At 44.5% G+C, this 20,283-nt stretch overlaps 1 protein-coding gene across 4 annotated transcripts in view; it reads left to right on the plus strand.

Moving 5' to 3' along the window:
• The window catches only part of LOC136587814 (ATP-dependent DNA helicase Q5-like), an 80,953-nt gene that overhangs the window by 16,442 nt on the left and 44,228 nt on the right, over positions 1–20,283 (plus strand). For all 4 annotated transcript variants that reach the window (XM_066586586.1, XM_066586583.1, XM_066586584.1 and 1 more), the window contains 3 exons: positions 12,590–13,108; positions 15,492–15,597; positions 16,752–16,863. In XM_066586586.1, coding sequence (XP_066442683.1) covers positions 12,590–13,108; positions 15,492–15,597; positions 16,752–16,863 — 737 coding nt within the window. The remainder of the gene's footprint in view (positions 1–12,589; positions 13,109–15,491; positions 15,598–16,751; positions 16,864–20,283) is intronic.

Below are 20,283 nucleotides of genomic sequence, written 5' to 3' on the forward strand. Positions count from 1 at the left end.
TTTGTGGGACGAATTGTGTTTTTCAGTGGTGCTATTTATTATACCATGTAATGGACTGAAAAACCTTAAAAAAAAATTCAAAGTGGAGAGAAATGAAAAACAAAGACGACATTCCGCCATCTTTCAGTGCATCTTGTTTCTACGGTGCACAAACTGCAACAAAATTGACATGATAACTTTATTCTACTAAGTCAGTACGATTACTATGATACCAAACTTGTATAGTTTTTTTTTTACTGTACTAGTATTTTTTTTCAAAGACATTTTATTTTTTCTAATTATTTTCTGCCGCCATCTTTGGCGCGCAATAGCTTTTTGATTTTTCCGTCGACTTAGTTGTGCGAGGGCTCATTTTTTTGTGGGATGTCCTGTAGTTTACATTAGTACCAATTCGAAATACATACAACTTTTTGATCGCTTTTATTGCATTTTTTTCTGGGAGACATGGTGACTGAAAAAATGCATTTTTTTCGGACAATGTTCAACATGCGGGAAAAATAATGCACTACTTTGATTGATAGATCGGGCTTTAACGGATGTGACGATACCAAATACGAATTGACAGCGGCATTTAAAGGGTTAATAGCCGCAAACAGCCGCGTGGCTAATTGCAGCTATTGCCCATACTGTATGAAGAGAGGTCCCTTCGCGATCTCTCTTCATACATACCTCGACGCTCCAGGACGTAAATGTACGTCCTGGAGCAGGAAGAAGTTAATCTGCAGGGTGCAAAACATGGGGGAAAAAAATGTAAAACGTTACAAAAATAGCTAATTTATCCCCCCATACAAAAACGGAATAGAACGTGATCAAAATGCTGTACGGATCAACAAATGGTGCTAATAAAAAGTACAACTCATCCCGCAAAATAAAAACCCTTACACAGCTCCGTTGCTAGAAAAATTTAAATGCTAGGGGTCTTATTTTTTTTTTTCTTGCTGTATTTAAACAATTTGGTATTGGCATAAACGTACCGGCCTGTACAATGACTTTAACATATTATTTATACTGCTCAGAGAATGCAGATAAAAATAAAAAAAACATGCCAGAATTACAGATGTTGTTAATCTTGCCCCTAGAAAAAATGGAGTAAAAAATGATCAAAATTTTACATGTTCCTAAAAATTAGAAAAATGAAGACTAGAGTTCATCCCGCAAAAAACAATGGCAATGGAAAAATAAAATTAATACGTCTCTTGGAATGTGGCGACACAAAAGCAAATCTTTAAAAAAAAAAAATGTTTTAAATGTACAAAAATAGCAAAACATAAAACAACTGCATAAACTTGGTACCGCTGGAATCGCGCTGACTCAGAGAATAATGTTATCACATGATTTATTCTGCACGCTGAACGACGTAAAAATGAAATCGAATGGCAGAATTTCTTTTTTTCCCCCAATTTCCCTACAATTTTTTTTTTACAAAAGTGTAATACATGTAATGCAATACATTATATATACCCAAAAATGATGCCATCAAAAAGTACAACTTGTCCCGCAAAAAACAAGCCCTAATATGGCCGTGTCAATAGAAAAATGAAAAAGTTATGGCTCTTGGAAATTAGTTGAAATGAAATGATTGGCCCATTTAAAAAACCTGCCCTCATGGGTCTGACAGGGTGGTAAGAAACCCGCCACTGAAGGGGTTAATGGGGTTTTCTGAAACATAATTTCTTTCCACTTATGTTCCTAAAGTTCAGAAAGCGGTAACTTTATAATTTTATTCCTTTTTTTATATGTTGCTCTGAATGGTGTTTTGATCGCAGGGATGTGTTTTTTTTTTTTTGTAAATCATTGACCTGCCATACGTTTATCACGTGTTTCTGGCCCAGGAGCCCAGTCCCTGAGTGTACAGCATGTGATCAGTGACATCCCGCTCAGGAGGCTGGATCCACTAATCCATGTAACATTCATGGAGGGTCCAACACCTTTTTTGCGCCTTCACATATTCTGTTTGCACTGATACGCTCAGTTGCATTTCGGGATGTGTAGTTTTCAGCTATAATAATAGTCTGTTTGACTTATAATTCGGCTTCCAGCAAATTCTTCTAAAAATTAACAAAAAGGGTATATGTGTATATGGCTGTTTAAAGGAACTTTGTCACCATCTTCTTGCACCCCTCTCTGAGGGCAGCATAAGATTGTAATGAATGTGACTGTGTCACTGTGATATGTTTTCTGTATCTGTGCAGTAGTTTTGGAGTAACGTGCATTTCCCAGTCGTCATCCCGACGGCCCCATCACATATGGAGGTTTCCCTTTGACCTCAGTAGGGACAGGAAGAGCCCTTAAAGAACTTCCCCTTCCGCCATCTCCTTAGTCTTCCTGTTCTTACGGTGGCCAGAAGCAAGCTCCAGGGGTTACTTACCAAAGGGCACACTGTGCCGAAGAGGCCGGGCGGCACACCACTGTGTCCCTGCATCCCCGGCCTGTGCTGCCATGGAGTAGTCAGTCGCCGTGCAGCGCAATTCTCCATGGGCGTGTCAGCTCCTCTTGCAGATGCTGCTGCTGTGTCGGCCTCGGGTTGTTTCCTCCTGGCAGCAGCATCCTTCACAGCAGCGGCGCAGACTAGCGATGATGTAATCCGGCGTGGTGACGTCACGTGGGGGCGTGGCTACCGACACAAACCCGGGAATGGCACCAAATTTAAATCCTGCCTCCACTGATAGGCTCTAGTCCTGCTGGAGGTTACCCTGCAGACCCAGGGAAGTGCTCCAGCATGTCAGCACGGGAAGGAGAGCCAGACCCCCTGCATACCGTGAGTGGCTATATGCCAAGAATGGAATATGCAACTGTCACTGTGGTTGATTAAATGCATATATGTTCCCTCTCCTCCCATTCTTTGCATGGGTCTTTTAGACTGATAAGGAAGGTCCGAAGAGTAAAGCTGACCCTAGGAAACGGTCTAGAAAATGCGTTATCTGCAATAAGAGATTGGAAGATAACTATAAAAAATCTCTATGCAAAGAATGTACGGCAGAAGTACACTAGGGGACTGAGGCCTCATGGAATCTGGGGGCGGAAAGGGTTAATAACTTTAATAAAAGGTAGGTTTGAATTGGGGATGGGGGGGGGGTTCTAATCTGTTTTTATTAAGTCACTCTAGGGTCAGCTATAATATGAGGAGTCTGCTATGGAAGCTGGGAAGCCTGGCGACAGAGAATGATTGGCCTAGAAGATAACGGCAGTGACCTATCAGGAGAGAACGTCTCTGTGAGGCAAAGGCCTAGCAACAGGCTGTGATTGGTGGAGGTTTGAGCGGGAAAGAAGAGAGGAGATATCATTAAGAAAAGCTGAAGAATCCTGTCACAGTTTTCCTCACAGCATTCAAGGTTGCCAGCTGTGTGATGGAGGACTTGCTGAGGCAGCTGATAGTGAGAGCGGAGGCTGCAGGGGGTGAGGAGTGGCTGAGACGTTGCCTGGAAGTTCCTGCTGCAGGTGGGTCTGCCTTACCTGCCAGCCTGGAGGATATCTCCCTTTTAGCCTCTGAGCCAAGTGAGCCGGAGGATGATGGAGGTATCGGGTCAGCGGTCATTTTGCCCAGGAGGGACTCTACCAGAAGTGCTGCTGCATTGTCCAGTGCGAGGAAGAGGTCGTCTGGAAGGATGTTGGTGTCGGAGCGGCTGACTGGATGCCCGCCGGAAGCTTTAGTACCAGGTGTGGAGATGCAGACCCGCGCTAGGAGTAAGCGCACACGGAAGAGCAGCAGGTGCTATTCTCCATCAATTTCCCCACAGCGTCACAAGCCAGCGGAGGACAGTTCCAGGAGGACACCGTTGGGCTCCACAACAGCTGAGGGGCCAGCCATCCAGATGACAGCAGCGGCGAGCTCCAGCGGTGGTGGGACTTCTGGAGGGCAGTGTTTTTCGCTGCCCTCTGGCAACGAAGGTTTATCGCAGCCATTGCTGGCGTCGGCTAATACGCTAGCATCATTAGATAGTGTTTTGCTGACCCTGAGAGGTTTGTTACAGGCTGGTTCTTCAGGGATGCAGCAGTCAGTGGAGTTAAATAGAGGGTTAACTGTGCAGGATGAGTCCCCAGCAGTGTCATGGATAGCTGCACCAGCGGTCCCATTGATTGTCATGGATAGCTGCACCAGCGGTCCCATTGATTGTCATGGATAGCTGCACCAGCGGTCCCATTGATTGTCATGGATAGCTGCACCAGCGGTCCCATTGATGGTTAACAAGGCCGGTGTGAGCTCACAGTGTTATAAAGCAGCTCTGCCCTGTGAGCTGTCCCCGCTGGGGTTTCACCTGCCAATAGCCACTAAGGAGAAAATCTGGCGCAGAGAGTTTGTGGAACTCTTGCCACTATTACCATCAGGCAAGGAGGCTGCAAAATCAGAAGAGGATGAAAAAAAGCGCCCCAAGAGTTTCAATGTGTGGTTGCAGGCGTTTTGCATTTATGCTGCAGTGTTATCTGAGAAGTCGTCAGTTAAGACTGCAGGCATTCTGCAACATACAGACATTATATTGGAGGCATATCACAGCTTTGGCGGATCGTCATGGTTTACTTACGATGAAATGTTTCGCCAAAAGCTGGCGATATACCCCAATTTGAAATGGGGAGTCAAAGATGTGGGTCTGTGGCTGAGCCTAATGAGTCCACCGAGGCAGCAGAGCTTTCCTAGGGTGCAATCCACAACAGGGGCGGTGCTGAAGAGAGGACATTGCTTTGCATTTAATGACAGTCAGTGTAAATGGCTTCAGAACTGCAGGTACCGGCACGAGTGCTCTTTCTGTAATGGATTGCACCCTGTGGTAAAGTGCTTCCGCGAGGCTGCAGCAGCCAGCTCTCAGGTTGGTACGAGGGATTTGCATGTTAAAGGCCTCAACCCCAGTGAGGCTGGGAAGGCTGCTGCCTTGGTTAGGACGGTACCCAGAGCGCCTGAGGGCCCAACTCATTGAAGAAGGTTTTTTATCCCAGGTTTTAAAGGCTTCGGGTGTAATTGGGTGGAAAACTTAAGTTCGGTCAAGTTGCAGCCAGATGTGTGGTGTGATAAAATCCTAAAGGAGATTCAAGAAGGCCGGGTTGCTGGACCATTTAGTAATCCTCCTTTTGAGAATTTCAGGTTATCTCCCTTGGGTCTAGTGCCAAATAAAGAAGCAAATACTTTCCGGGTCATTCACCACCTGTCTTTTCCCCCTAATGCCTCCTTGGATGATGAGGTGGATGGGGGTCAGGCAATGGTGAAGTAGGCTTCATTTGATTCAGCATTAGTTTTATTACGGGGATTTGGTCAAGGTGCCATGATGGCTAAAGCTGATATACAGGCAGCGTGCAGATTGCTTCCGGGGTGTGCAGTTGGCTTTAACTCTTTAGGTTTTCAGTTTGATGGGTTTTTCTTTTTTGACATGGTGTTACCCATGGGGTTTAGGCTGTCTTGTTACTATTTTGAGCTATTTTCTTCATTCTTAGAGTGGGTGGTCAGCAGGGAGTTCCCTTTAGTTGGTATTATGCATTATTTAGATGACTTTTTGTTTATAGGTCATCCAGAAAGTGACAAATGTGCTGAGGTTTTGAGAGTTTTTTTGTGTGATGATGGAGTTTTTTGGAATCCCGCTGGCTCATGAGAAGACAGTTCAGCCTTGTGTGGAGCTAGAGTTTCTAGGGATAGTTATTGATAGCATTAGGATGAAATTTCGTCTGCCGGCTGAGAAAGTGGAAAGATTGTGCAACTTGATCAGTGGTGTACTGCGCAAGAAGAAAGTTACTTTGAAAGAGCTACAGAAAATGGCGGGCCAGTTGGCTTTTGCGTGTCGTGTAATTCCAGTGGGTAGAATTTTTGTCAGAAGTTTATTTTCGGCGATGAAAGGGTTGGTTTCACCTTTGTCGCATGTTCGATTAACTGCAGGTATAAAGGAAGATCTGAGCATCTGGTTGAGCTTTCTGACTGATTTTAATGGTCACACCGCATGGCAAGCAAGTTTTTGCCGGACACAGGATTTGAAGTTAAGATTAGGAAAATCGAAAAGTGGTTATGCGGCAGGGCTGCTGAGTGAGTGGTCTGTTGAGGAATGGCATGAATCTTGGCTATCAAAAGGTTTCTTGAAGAATGCAGTGTTGTTAGAAGTGTTCCCGTTAGTGGTAGCATTGTATCTGTGGGGTGAAAAGTTGTGTAATAGTAGATTATTTTGTTCTGATAATAGGAGAGTTCTATTAGCATTGAATTGTTTTGTATCCAAATCAGAGCCGGTTACAAGACTGCTGAAACTGTTAGTGTGGGCTTGTTTAAAGTACAACATTTTTGTCAAAGCACAGAGCAGTCTTAGGCCGCCTGCAGACGGGCGGAAATCCCGCGGCGGGATTTCCGCCGCTCAAAGCCTGCATAGGAGAGCATTACAATACGCACTCCTATGCAGACGGCCGCGGTTTGGCCGCGCGAAATGTCGCGCGGCAAACAAACCGCGGCATGTCCTATTTTTGTGCGGGGCTCGCAGAGCCTCGCACAGAAACGTCACTCACCCGGCCGCCGGCTCCGGTCTGTGCATGCGCCCGGCACATGAAAGAGCCGGGGCCGCCGGGCGCGGGTGAGTACGCGCTCGTCTCTGCAGGCGCTCGGGTAGGGTCCCGCGGCGAGAATTCTCGCCGCCGGATCCGACACGCTCTTCTGCAGGCGGCCTTAGTCAACAGGAGGTTTCAGTCCCTACTTTATCTTGCTTTCAGATGCTGCATTTCAGGGAGCTGGCACCAGAAGGGGATTTAATGGGTGTGAAATGTCCCGAACATCTCTGGGCCCTGATGCTGAGTTGATTTTTCAGCTTTTGTCCAGATTGGTAGCGCCGAAGACTTGGTTGGAGTATAATGCAGCTTGGGAAGCTTGGAGATGTTTTTGCAAGGAGAAGGCAGTACACGAGAGTTCACAAGATGTGAATGTTTGCATTTCCTTTTTATGTTCAAAGATTAAGTCGGGGTTGGCTTATAACTCTATTATGAAGCTTTTGGCAGGTTTACCTTTTTTTCAGAAATGGTTGAATGTAAAACCAATTAATTCATATAAGCAAATTAAGCTTCTGACTCGCGGTTTTAAAACGGTTGCTTTTGCCGCAGATCAGAGGTCGGCCATCACGTTTAGTTTATTGAGTAAGTTAGTGGCGGTTCTTAGCTTCGTCTGCACTTCAGATTATGAGAGTATTTTATTTCACTGTGCCTTTTTAGTGGCTTATTTTGGAGCTCTGAGATGTGGTGAATTTTTGCCCCAATCCAAGGTAACTTGCTCACCGTTATTGGTGTCTGACGTGTTTGATCAGGGCAATCACGTGAAATTATTTTTAAAACATACAAAGACTGATAGGTTAGGCAGAGGGATATGGATTCAGCTGTTTCAGAGTCCCTCTGCTAACCTATGCCCGGTCAGAGCTTTACAAAGGTATTTGAGGATTCGTCCGCAAAAGATGGGATCGTTCTTTTGCCATGTGGATGGATCTTCGCTGTCACGATTTCAATTTGTAAGTGTGCTAAAGAAATGTGTTAAGAAGGCAGGTTGCAATGGGGTTAAAGTGACATCGCACTCGTTTAGAATTGGCGCTGCCACAGAGGCAGCTAGGTTGGGTTTCAGCAAAGAGCATATTAAGAGTATCAGTAGATGGGAATCAAATCGATTTCAATTATATGTTCGGCCCAATAATGTTGCCTTGTAATGTTCTTTTTTTTTTTTTGGTTTTGTTTTTTTTAGGTTCTCAAAGAGAGATAGTTTGGATTGTAGGACACTCTTTTATATTCTGGGCCCATCAGAGGTCGGTAAGCCGCTGCTACTCGGGGAATTTGGATTTGGATACATCTTCTTATGAGATCTATTGGTGTGGAATCAGGGTAATGTCTTGGCCCTCCTTGACATCGTTGCTGCTCGAGAAGCAGGCAGTGCTGCCGATGCCGAGCATTTTGATTATTCATTTAGGAAGAAATGATGTTGGAAGGCTGAAGACATACGACTTGATTCTTGAGATCAGAAAGGAGCTGTGGAAAACGAAGTCTATGTTCCCTGGGACCAGAATAGTGTTATCAGAAATAATACCCCAGAGAATTTGGTCGTTCACCAAGTTTTTGTTTATGGAAAAGATTAGAAGACGGTTGAATAGATCTCTAGAGAGATGGATGTCATGGATGGATGTATTTGATTTTATTATATTTGGTAGACTTGATGTGGACGGACTGAGTCTACATTTTATATATTTTATGATATTTAATATGTTTTAACCCAGTTTAAATAAATGCCCGCGGCCCTTTAATCCAGATTCAGATTTTGTGTATGTTATTTTCTTGGTAAGATAAAAGATATTTGTAGCCTAAGATTCCATGCACAGGGAAAATTCTAGCGGAGGAAAGGGCCGCTTTTAAAGCGGATATTAGGGGTATGATTAAGGAGGAATTACAGGCCTCTATGGCGTCCCTTTCCCATCCTCAGCCTGGGCCATGAAGGCCCTCCAAAAGGTCAAGGTCAGTCACTGAGTTCTATTTCTGGGGAGTCCCTGGAACCCTTGTCAGAAGGGGAATTGGAGGACCCGCTGCCACAAGCCAAGGATTAGAAGAAATGCTATTTTTCTTCAGCCGATATGGAACATCTCATCAAAGTGGTGAGGGAGACCATGCAGATTGAAGAGGACTGTTTGCTTAGAACCGTCCAGGATGAGATGTTCGTGGGGTTCCGTTCCAGGAGGAAAACTATTTTTCCAATAAATGAGACCCTGCAGCAAGTAATCTTGGACGAATGGCAGGAGCCATAAAAGAGACTCTCCGTCTCAAAAGAAATAAAGAACCGGCTGGCATTTGCACTAGAAGATGTCCGTATACATAGAGAGACCCCAAAGATCGACATGCAGAAAGCCAAGGTGGCTAAGAAAACCCTGCTGCCCTTTGAGGATGGATCACAACTGTCAGATCCTATGGACAAGAAAGTTAACGGACTGATAAAAAAGGCATAGGAAGTGACTTCCTTCACCCTTGAAGCTAACATCGCAGTGACGTCAGTAGCCAGGTCTGTGGTCCTGTGGCTGAACCGAATGGACACCTCAATAAAAGAACGGGCTCCCAGAGAAGAATTAGCCAGCTGCTTTCCTCTCCTTCAGATCGCTACAGGATTCCTAGCGGACACATCAGCGGAATCAGTTAGATATGGTGCAAAAACCGCAGTCCTGAGTAACACTACAAGGCGAGTGCTATGGCTAAAATCATGGTCGCAGATGTGACTTCGAAGAACAAACTGCTCAATTCCTTTTCAGGGAGAATACATGTTCGGACCTGTCCTGGATAAAATATTTGAGAAAGCGGGGGACAAGAATAAGATCCTTCCAGATAGAAGGTCTTATAAGAAACCATCCTTTCCAGGAAGGACATGACAACCACCTTCTGAAACCAAAGGGAAAATGGGAAGATGGTCGTACCCGAAAGGAGGTCGGGGTAAGGAAATACAGCCCATTTCTGACCCAACAGTGGGGGTAGACTGTCATAATATCTGGACCAGTGACGTGGAATAATGTCAAACCCCTGGGTACTACAAATAATTGAAATCGGGTATCCAATTGAATTTCACTCCCTACCCCTCAAAAGATTCTTCCTAACTTCTCCGGGTTCCCCGCAAGAACAGAAAAATCTGATAAAGGGCATCCAGGAACTTAAAGACCTAGGAGTTATTATGCAGGTTCCCTAACACGAAAGGGGTGAGGGCTTGCTTCTATCCCCCCCGCGCTTTTCTTGATCAAAAAGCGGCTATATCAGAACTATTTTTAATCTCGAAGCCCTAAACAAATTTATTTCCTACAGGAAATTTAAAATGGAAACTGTTAGATCCATCGTACCTCTAATAGATACTACAGCGTCATGTGCACCATGGACTTTAAAGACGCATACTACCACATCCCAATAGCTGCCGCCCATTACAAATATCTAAGGTTTGCCCTGCAAATAGGAGATGTAATTTATCACTACCAATTTATGGTTCTGCCGTTCGGTATCTCTACAGCCTCTAGAGTCTTCACGAAAGTAGTGATAGAAATGATAGCCTACATTAGGAGAAATCAAATCCTCCTCTTCCCTTATCTGGATGATTTCCTGCTAGTATCAAAGTCAGGAGAAACCATATGCACAGACTTGTCCGTAGTCCTGTCCATATTGAACGACTTGGAGTGGATGATAAAAGTCAACAGACAAAAGTCAGACCTGATCCCGGGTACGCAGAAGACATATCTTTGGATACTCCTAGATTCCCATACCCAGGAAACACAGCTCCCCCTGTCCAGGAGTAAGGACCTTATCCAATCGGTTTCGTCCCTATGTCAAGCAACGACCATATCCATCAGAGATGCAATGAAAGTTCTGGGCCTATTAACAGCTTGTATACAAATAGTCGCATGGACACAAGCCCATACCCGACAGCTGCAACAGTTTATCCTTACCCGTTGGGACAAACTTCCCTAGATGAAAAGGTGAGCCTGTCTGTTCAGGTTAAACAGTCCCTGCGCTGGTGGCCTTCCCAGAGTAACCTTAGCAAAGGCACCCCTTGGTCACAAGAACCCTCTATATCCCTGTCAACGGACGCCCTGTCTCAGAGCTGGGATGTAGATCTGACGTATGCGTGTTCCCCCTTTCCACTGATCCCTCATATCCTCAAGAAGGTTGTCAGCCGAGCAGCGATAATCCTAGTCACCCCTATGTGGGACAAGAGACCTTGGTATCCCCTATTCAAGACCCTAGCAATCCAGAGCCCGCTTCAGCTACCAGTCGAGCAAGATCTCCTATTCCAGGGTCCACTAACTTATGCGGGAGTTGAGAAACTGAAGTTAGCAGCCTGGATGCTGAAGGCATAAAACTTCGGGGGAAAGGGCTCTCACAAAAAGTAATTACTACTTTAGGTAGTAAGCCTGTACCCACAGCAATTTACAATAAAGTGGGGAGGAGATTCTCGAAATACTGTAATCTAGATCCGAGTGAAGCCCCAAGTGTAGAATTACCCATAATTCTGGAATTTCTGCAAGCAGGCCTAGAAAAGGACCTAAGCCCAAGGACTCTTAAGAGTACAGGTGGAAGCATTAGGATCCTGTTTAGATTTTCCCCTGGCAGATCATTGCTGGATCCGCAGGTTCCTTAAAGGGGCCGACAGTCTCCAGCCCCTTATTAGGGAAACCTTTCCCACATGGGACCTAAACTTGGTCCTAAATAGTTTTTGTAAACCACCCTTTGAACCCCTCTCCCAACCCCCCCCCCCATGAAGCTGCTCACACTTAAAGTCTCTCTTGGTCGCCATAACCTCGGCACAGAGAATGGGGGAATTACAGGCCTTATGTTGTGTCGAGCCACATATGGTAGTGCAAGATGATAGAATCATCTTTAACCTAGATCCCACCTTCCTTCCAAAAGTTGTGCCTAAATTCCACAGAGAGCAGGCAATTACGCTACCCTCTTTCTGACAGGACTCCCGTAATGACAGAGAGAGAGAGCATTCCATAACTTTGACGTCAGGAGGGCTGTTCTAGCATACCTAGAGGCTACCCAATCTTTTTGTAAGCATAATAACCTCTTTGTCCAATTTCAGGGGCCGGGCAGAGGAAAGACAGCGATTAAAAGAAACATTGCAAGATGGATCAGGATGGCCATCCAGGAGGCATACAATGCCTGTGGTCTCGACCCTCCGGAAAATATCAAAGCCCACTCTACAGGATCGCTCTCCTTTTCGTGGGCAGAAAAAGCACAGGCCCCCGCTGAACAAATTTGTAAAGCGGCCACCTGGTCCAGTCTGCACACATTTATTAAGCACTATAGAGTTAATGTGCAATTTGACAAAGACCTAGGATATGGACGGAAAGTCCTCCAGGCAGTAGTCCCACCCTAAATACTTAGAATTTGGTATTACTCCATATGTAATGGGGCCGTCGTAATGACGACCAGGAAATGTATGGATTACTTACCGGTAGTCCTTTTTCCGGGAGTCATCACAGCGGCCCATAGGTCCCTCCCCTATAGAATATTTAAGTTATTTTACCCATGCAAAATGTGAGTGAATAAAGGAAAATTTTTGGTTCAGTATACACTGTCCACCATAATAATTTGAACGTCACTGAGGAGATGGTGGAGGGGAGGTGCTTTAAGGCCTCTTCCTCTCCCTACCGAGGTCAGAGGGCAACCTCCATATGTAATGGGGCTGTCGTGATGACTCCCAGGAAAGTACTGCCGGTAAGTAATCTGTATATTTTATCAGTATCAGCAAATGCATAGAGGACTACCTAAGGTAGTCCTGGATATTCATAAGCTGTAGGCTACCTACTCCGCGGTTCAGCCATAAACTGACAGCTATCTGCCTTTTACTGTGCATAGAGAGCTGTAAATCATTGGCTGGAGGGCGGGTGGGTGTGACCAGCCTGTAGCTCATGAATATGCAGGACTACTTCAGTGTCTGTCTGCTACTAATAAAATGCAAGTTTCTCCAAAACTCCTGCACAGATACAGCAGACATAACACTGCAATCAGTGTGACTGCCACTGTCTTATGGTGCTGCAGAAACATGGTGACAGAGTCCCTTTAAGAAAGGTTTCTTCTCACTTCCCTGTAAGATGCGCACTAACGTCTCTCCCTCTCTCTATTTCACCCTGTATAGGATCAGATAGACCACCTTTTATCCCTGAAGATTCATGCTTGCTCTCTGAATTCCAGTCTGCTATTAGAAGAGCGTAAGAAAATCATTCAGGACCTGGAGAGCGAGAACCCGAAGATCAAACTCTTGTACATCACCCCGGAAATGGCTGCAGCCGCCTCCTTCCAGCCCACCCTGAACACGCTGCTATCCAGAAATCTGCTCTCCTACTTCGTCATAGATGAAGCTCACTGCGTTTCCGAGTGGGGCCATGATTTTCGACCCGATTACCAGCGTTTGGGAACTCTGCGCTCACGTTTGCCACAGACGCCTTGTGTTGCCCTGACTGCCACCGCCACCAAACAAGTGCAGGACGATATCATAGCTTCCCTGAAACTGAACCAACCTATTGCAATGTTTAAACTGCCCTGCTTTCGTTCCAACCTGTTCTACGATATTCAGATGAAAGATTCACTGCAAGATTCATATAGCAATCTAAAGGACTTCTGCTTGAAAGCGCTGGGCGAAAAGACACCTTCTGGGGTAATGAGAGGGTACATCATAACTTAGCATCAAAATGAAAGGGCGATTCTGTTTAAGGACTCGTTTAGACGAGCATGTTAATGTGCGTACAATCACACGCACAAAACTACATGTATATTATAACCATTGGTTTCCTATGGTGCGTTCACATATCCCTGTTTTACAAGCGTGTACTGTAGGTCCGTGGTGCGTGTCAATATACCCCGCGGGGAGTCCCCTCATCACTGAACACTGTGACAGCACTGTCACAGTGTTCAGTGTTGATGGCACTCCCCATGGGGGGTAAAGAATCACAGAAGATCACAATGTTCTCCTATTGCTTTCAATGGGGTCGCCGCTGCTGTCGACGGCCCCATTGAAAGCAATGGACTGCTAGCAACCCCTGCAGTGATTTTCGGGGAAGGGCTTTAAATATAAGCCCTTTCCTGAAAACCATCCCTAGGAGGTGTTAAAAAAAAATATATATATATATATATAAATAAATAAAAACATATAAACTCACCTCTCCGCTGCTGTTGTGCTTAGGCACGTCTAGCCGCTTGGTCCTTCTGCACTGCTCTGAAGCTCTGTCAGCAGCCGGGGATTTAAAATCCCTGGCTGCTTAAAGGGTTGTGTCTGACTGGCTAACCACTCAGCCATTCAGTGAGTTATTATTTATCTCATATGATGAATGTCGTTAGAGAGCAATTCTGACGTTTTTCTTTCTTTTTGTCACCCCTCCTCCCCCCTTCCCCATTACCAAGAAAAAATGTAATATAAAGCAATTAAAAGTATGTACTCCAAAATGGTACCAATATAAACTACAGGTCATCCTGCTTTAAATCAGCCCTCGCACAACTATGTTGATGGAAAAGTTAAAAAAGTTATAGCTATTAGAAGATTGTGGTAGAAAATTTTTTTTTTGTTCAAAAGATATATATTTTTTTAATTTTAGTTTTTTTTTTCTGTACTATATAAATTTTGCATCCATGCAGTCATACTGACCCATAGAATAAACTTATCATTACTGCCGTATGTAAAGCCCTATTTACACTGGATGACTGTTGGGCAAACGATGCCTGACACTCGTCCCCGGACGTACTCGCTCCTGTGCTGCTGCACGAGAGTGAGTATCGTTGCTTCATAGCGGGGTGGCTGGAGGAGATTTCTCTCCTCGCTGTCCCCCGCCCCTCTCCATTAACTTTACACAGGGCTGTTTAGTACTGAACGATCATCGTTCAAGATTTCATGCAGCCTAAACGATGAGCGATGATCCTAAATGATGATCGTTCAGTGTAAATAGCAGCCATTCAGCACTGAATGGCTGCTTTTATAGGTGAATGAAGAGGAGCTGGTGGAATGTAACAGCACGGGAGCGAGTGTATGCGGGGACGAGTGTCGGGCATTGTTTGCCCGAGATTCTCCGTGGGATACCGCATCGCCCGTGCACAGTCGGCCTTAGGCCTCATGTCCACGGGGAAAATCAGGCCCGCTACGGATTCTCCATGGAGAATCCGTAGCGGGTCCCTCCTGCCCCGCGGACATGAGGCATAAAAATAAGAATAAACTTACCTCTCGCCCGCTCCGGATCTTCCCTTCGCCGCGGCGTCATCTTCTCTGCGTCGCGGCTGGATCTTCTTTCTTCAGCCCGGCGGATGCGCAGTATGACGTCGGTGACGTGCCCCGTGCATGCGCCGGCCCGAAGAAAAAAGATCCGGCCGCGACGGAGAGAAGATGGAGCCGTGGCGAAGGGAAGAACCGGAGCGGGTGAGTAAATTCCGATTTTTGTCTCCCGCGGATCCGGACGGCTTCTATAGGCTTCAATAGAAGCCTGCGGGAGCTGTCCCCGCGGGAGACCCGCATGAAAATGGAGCATGGTCCAGATTTTTTTATGCTCCATTTTTTTTTTTTTTAATCACTTTTATTGACCATCCGCGGGTATTTATCTACCCGCGGGTGGTCAATGCATCCCTAAGGGGTGCGGATCCGCGGGCAGGAGAAGAGTTAAAATCCGCTGCAGATTTTAATTCTTCTTTTGCCTGTGGACATGAGGCCTAACCGTTTTCAATGCATTTTAAGGTACATTAGATATTTTCATTGAAAAATACAACATATTCCACAAAAAAATAAACCCTCAGACAACTATGTTGATCAATAAATAAAAGTTACATTTTTGTGAAAATGGGGAAGAGAAACCGAAGAAAATGGGTTTGCGTTAATGGGGTAAAGGGTGTTTATTCAGAATAAAATATACATGGGGGGCATTGTGCAGATCTGTCCGGGGATCAGGCTGCCCGTGGCTTGTATGTAAGTGGACTACTTGCTAATGAACGGATAGTGCTATATGTAAGAGAATACATCTCCTATGATCTCACACCACCGTACTTGCCTATTACTCTCACAGGGCTTTTCTGGTTGTGGGATTGTCTACTGTAGGACCAAATATTTCTGTGGAGAAGTAGCTCGTCGCTTGTCCACACTAGGTGTCCCATCTAAGGCCTACCATGCAGGTCAGTAACAGCCTGTTCCCTCTTTTTTTTTTTCTTTTACATTGTCTTTTGTGATCTTTTGCATAATGGCCCTTTTACACGCAATAAATTTCATCCAAAACCACTGAACGTTAGCGATTAATCTTTACGAGCAAACGCGAGCAATTGGCTACTAGTGAACCTTCTTTTTACATGCCCGCCTACTGCTCAGCCCTTGGCTAGGAACCTCATCTGAGCTACACAAATAATAAGCTCCTCTGAAATACATTCACCCTCTTTTTCACATGCCAGCAGGTTTCGGTACTCCCCCTAATGATTTGCCTTTTAAAAAGGCACATGGCGAACACGCCTTTCCTGTCCTTTGTTTTTGCGATTGTTTCACAGTCGCATTTCATGACACATCCAGCACTAGCGATTGTATTCCTTTAATTTAATTACTACAAATCAGAAAACCAAGATTCTTTCTGATAGCAAACGCCTAATCCTCCTGGGTATTTGGCAGGGATTTATGCCCACCGACCTGCTCTCACAGGCCAATCATTCACAAATGCACACGCCCTGCGATGAAAACAATCACCCTGTAGCTTAAGGCTGGGTTCACACGAGGCGGAATTGCCGCAGAATTTCTGTGCGGACTTTCTTAAACCCGAGACTATGCAGCAAAGTGGACGAGATTTGCAAAAATCTTGTCCACATGTTATGGACTGTCTGTTGTGGCCAAGCCACACTGAAACTGACATGCCACGCGGAATTCAAATCTGCAGCATGTCAATTTTATTGCCGTTTCCACTTCGGGCTCTCTCCTCTCTATGGGGAGAGATGGCCGCAGCTGAATACAGGCAGACAAGCCGCTTCAAAACCGGCGCCATACAGCACGGGTTTTCAAGCTGCCTTTCTGCTCTGGAAATTGTGCGGAATTTCTGTGCCGTCCCGCTGCGGACATTTCACAAATTTCTGCCCGTGTGCCCGCAGCCTTACAAGTAAACGTTACCCAGTGTCACACTGAGCGATTGAAAAGGCGACCATTTCAAATGAAAATTGTTAGTTTTAAACGCTGATTTTTCACAGAAAACAGTCGCTTACTTTTCATGTGGATTTAGTAAACTTTAAGCAAAATTCGTTGTGTGTAAAAGTATCTTTAGAAAGGAGACAACATTTTTTTGTTTGTCATTTAGGTCTTAAATCAGCAGATCGATTGTCCATCCAGAATGAATGGATGGAGGGGGCAGTTCCTGTCATTGTGGCCACTATCAGTTTTGGCATGGGAGTAGATAAAGCCAATGTAAGGTGTGTAACCTGCTGTATTTTATATTCTGTATTTAATTGTTTTATCTATATTCGATCACACAATCATTTAAAGTTCTTCCAGTGATGTTCGCTCCTGCGCTATTACACGGTATGGCTGCCGGAATGAAGGTGGTGCGGGCCGGGAAGCGTTCTCCACCACCCGACTCCATTCACTGTAAGCAGACAGTCCTTCCAAAGTGAACGACTGCTGTTTACACTAAATGGCACATCGTTCAGTTGTCTGCTTGCAGAAAGTGAACAATTCTCGTTTAGTCGCTGCATGCATTTACATGGGATGATCATTGTTCAGATTTCCCACGGGAGTGCGTCAATCTGACCGATATTAGTCCTATGTAAAAGGGCTAAAAAATTAAATTATTCCCTATCCATAGCATAAGGGACAACTAGCTGAGAGATGACCACTAGGATACCCACCCTCCCTTTCCTTTCACCACCATATCACTAGAATGGCGGTCTTGTATACCCGAGAGACTGGCAAAATGCTTTGGAGCGGCAACACGTGTGCTGAGCCACCACTCCATTGATTTCAGTGCGGGTGCTGAAAATAGCCAAATTCAAGCTCTCGGCAATCTCTGGCACTCACATTAATTGCCGAGCACTTGAACTTGGCTATTTTCGGCACTCCAATTGAAATCAATGGAATGGTGGCTGAGCATAGATGCTGCAATTCTATTAATTTTGCCAGTGTTCAGGAAATATGAGATCCCCATTCTGTCTATTGGTGAACCCCCCACCAATCAGCTAGCTACGTATAGTGAACAATTTCATCTTACTGGAACACCACAGGACCAATTGTATTTGCAAACTGCGATACTTTGCATTACACAACACTTTGTACTAAACATTATTGAAATACGGCCGATTCTTGTATTTCCACTCCTTCTCATCATGATGCCGCCTGCAGAATTTGGTAATTATGCTTATGTTATATTCCTGACCTGGGTTTTCTCTTTGAGCCTATGCAATGCTCAGCATGTCATTATTGAGGTCATGTACATAAGAGGGGCTAGATAAGTTTAACCCTTTCCAATCTACTGTCTGACCTCTGAAGACATTATGCTTTAAGGCTGTACAGCTCCGATGTTGGAAGACATCCGTCGAGGTTCTCTTACTGTATATTGCCAGCCTCTCTGCTGTCAGAGCCTATCCAACGTGTCACCTCATGCAGTACTGGCTTTAGCCAGCAGATAGTGCTGTTGTATAACGGCAGAAAAATAGTAAGCCCCCTAGGAAAACCAGTATACAAATTGGATTGGAAAGGGTAACTGAAATAAAAATTAAATGTTATAAATATTAAACATTCCAAAAAAATCTCCTTTTCCCATTTCTCTCAAAAATGTAAAGCAAAAAAATTGGTATCACTGCATTTGTAAAAGTCTGAAATATTAAAATATTGCATTTTTTATCGTATACGGTGACCGCCTTAAGAAAAAAAATGCAGAACATCAGAACTGTATTTTGTTAAAGTTCTTAAAAAAATTGATTAAACAGCAATGAAATACATTACATTAAAGGGGTTGTCCAGTTGTAAACTAGTGATGGTCTTAGTGTTGGTAGGATATCATTTGTAGATCAGCAACGGTCTGCTGCCTGTGACCCCTGCCAAACAGCTGTTTGCGAGGTTGATGCACTCATGCACTGAGCAGGAAGTAGACAGCTCTGTTCTCATTGCAGTGGTCAGGTTTGGTATTGCAGGCAAATGGCAACTTTGCCTGTATTAGCAAGCTTCACCAGTGCAGTGGGTATGGAGCTGTCTGTTTACTGCAGAAATCAGCTCAGTGCATCGACCCGGTGAACAGCTGATTGGCAGGGTCCTGGGAGTTTAGCCCCTGATGATCTATTATGGATGGCTTATTTTAAGGATACAACTAGACAACATCTCTGTCTTTATACTTGCCTGAGATGCAACATATGCTCAAAATATTGCAATTGTGTATTTCTGGAACTTTTCTGAATAAAACCCAAATTCATTTCCAGTGTGTGCTATCCAAATTTTTTTTTATTTCTGTCCTGTGCCACTGGTGTTGACTCTAATCGAAGCTGACTCTGTGCTCAACAATTTTTGTGTGTATAAAGTATATCCAGAAAATGATGCATAGCACTCCCAAATAGAAATATGGTGTATCAAAATTTATTCATACAGTGTGTGCAGTACTTCTATTTGGCAGTTTTTTTGCACCATTTCTTGCATTATGCAGTTGACCCTTGATCAGGGTCTATGATGTTGCCATACCAGTATGTATTTTTCATCTATATGTAGGAACATATACAGGGGGTGGTCAAAAATAAGGAAACACGATACATAATGCATGCCTTAAGTTACATCTATATATATAAAATTGAATGTATGTCTGTCTGCGTGCGTGCGTGTCTGCGTGCGTGTCTGTTTGTCCTTTATGCGCTACTACACCATTCATCCGATCGCCATGAAACTTTGGGAAGTTGTTGAGTACACTCCTGGGAAGATTATAGGCATAGTACAACTATCCTACGATAAATGGCGCGCGCGCGCGCGTCGTCGAAAGTTACAACCCCCCCACGTAGATCGAATAAGTAAGCCACCTGCTATTGTGATGTCATCACTGATGTCATCAACGCCCTTGAACATGCCCCAACATGTTCTATAAAGCTGCATTGTGAGACCTCCTGCTCATATACTAATATATTAAACAGACGACCTCCTCCTCATATACTAATATATTACACAGACGACCTCCTCCTCATATACTAATTCTATGCGCAAAAGAATTAGCGTCCAAATTTTACATATGGAATCGAATTCTCTCGCTTCGCGATGTAATAGAAACTTGAAATTTGGCACGAGCACTGATTATGTCATAAATAGGAAAAGCTAATCGGTCCCAACTCGATTATTCAATTCTAGGCGCAAAAGAATTGGCGTCCAAATTTTACGTACGGAATCTAATTTTCTCGCTTCCCAATGTTATAGAAACTTGAAATTTGGCATGAGCATTGATTATGTCATAAATAGGAAAAGTTAATGGGTCCCAACTCGATTATTCAATTCTAAGCGCCAAAAAATTAGCGTCCAAATTTTACGTACGGAATCTAATTTTCTCACTTCCCGATGTCATAGAAACTTGAAATTTGGCACGAGCATTGATTATGTCATAAATAGGAAAAGCTAATGGGTCCCAACTCCATTATTCAATTCTATGCGCCAAAGAATTGCCGTCCAAAATTTTACGTACGGAATCTAATTCTCTCACTTCCTGATGTTCTATTTATATAAAAAGGAATGTATGTCTGTCTGTCCTTTTGCGCTACTACACCATTCATCTAATCGCCATGAAACTTCGGGAAGTTGTTGAGTACACTGCTGGGAAGATTACTGGCATAGTACAACTATCCTGCGAGCATCGTCGACAGTTATGCCCC

Source organism: Eleutherodactylus coqui, chromosome 13 (genome assembly GCF_035609145.1).
Source record: "Eleutherodactylus coqui strain aEleCoq1 chromosome 13, aEleCoq1.hap1, whole genome shotgun sequence".
Lineage (NCBI taxonomy): Eukaryota > Metazoa > Chordata > Amphibia > Anura > Eleutherodactylidae > Eleutherodactylus > Eleutherodactylus coqui.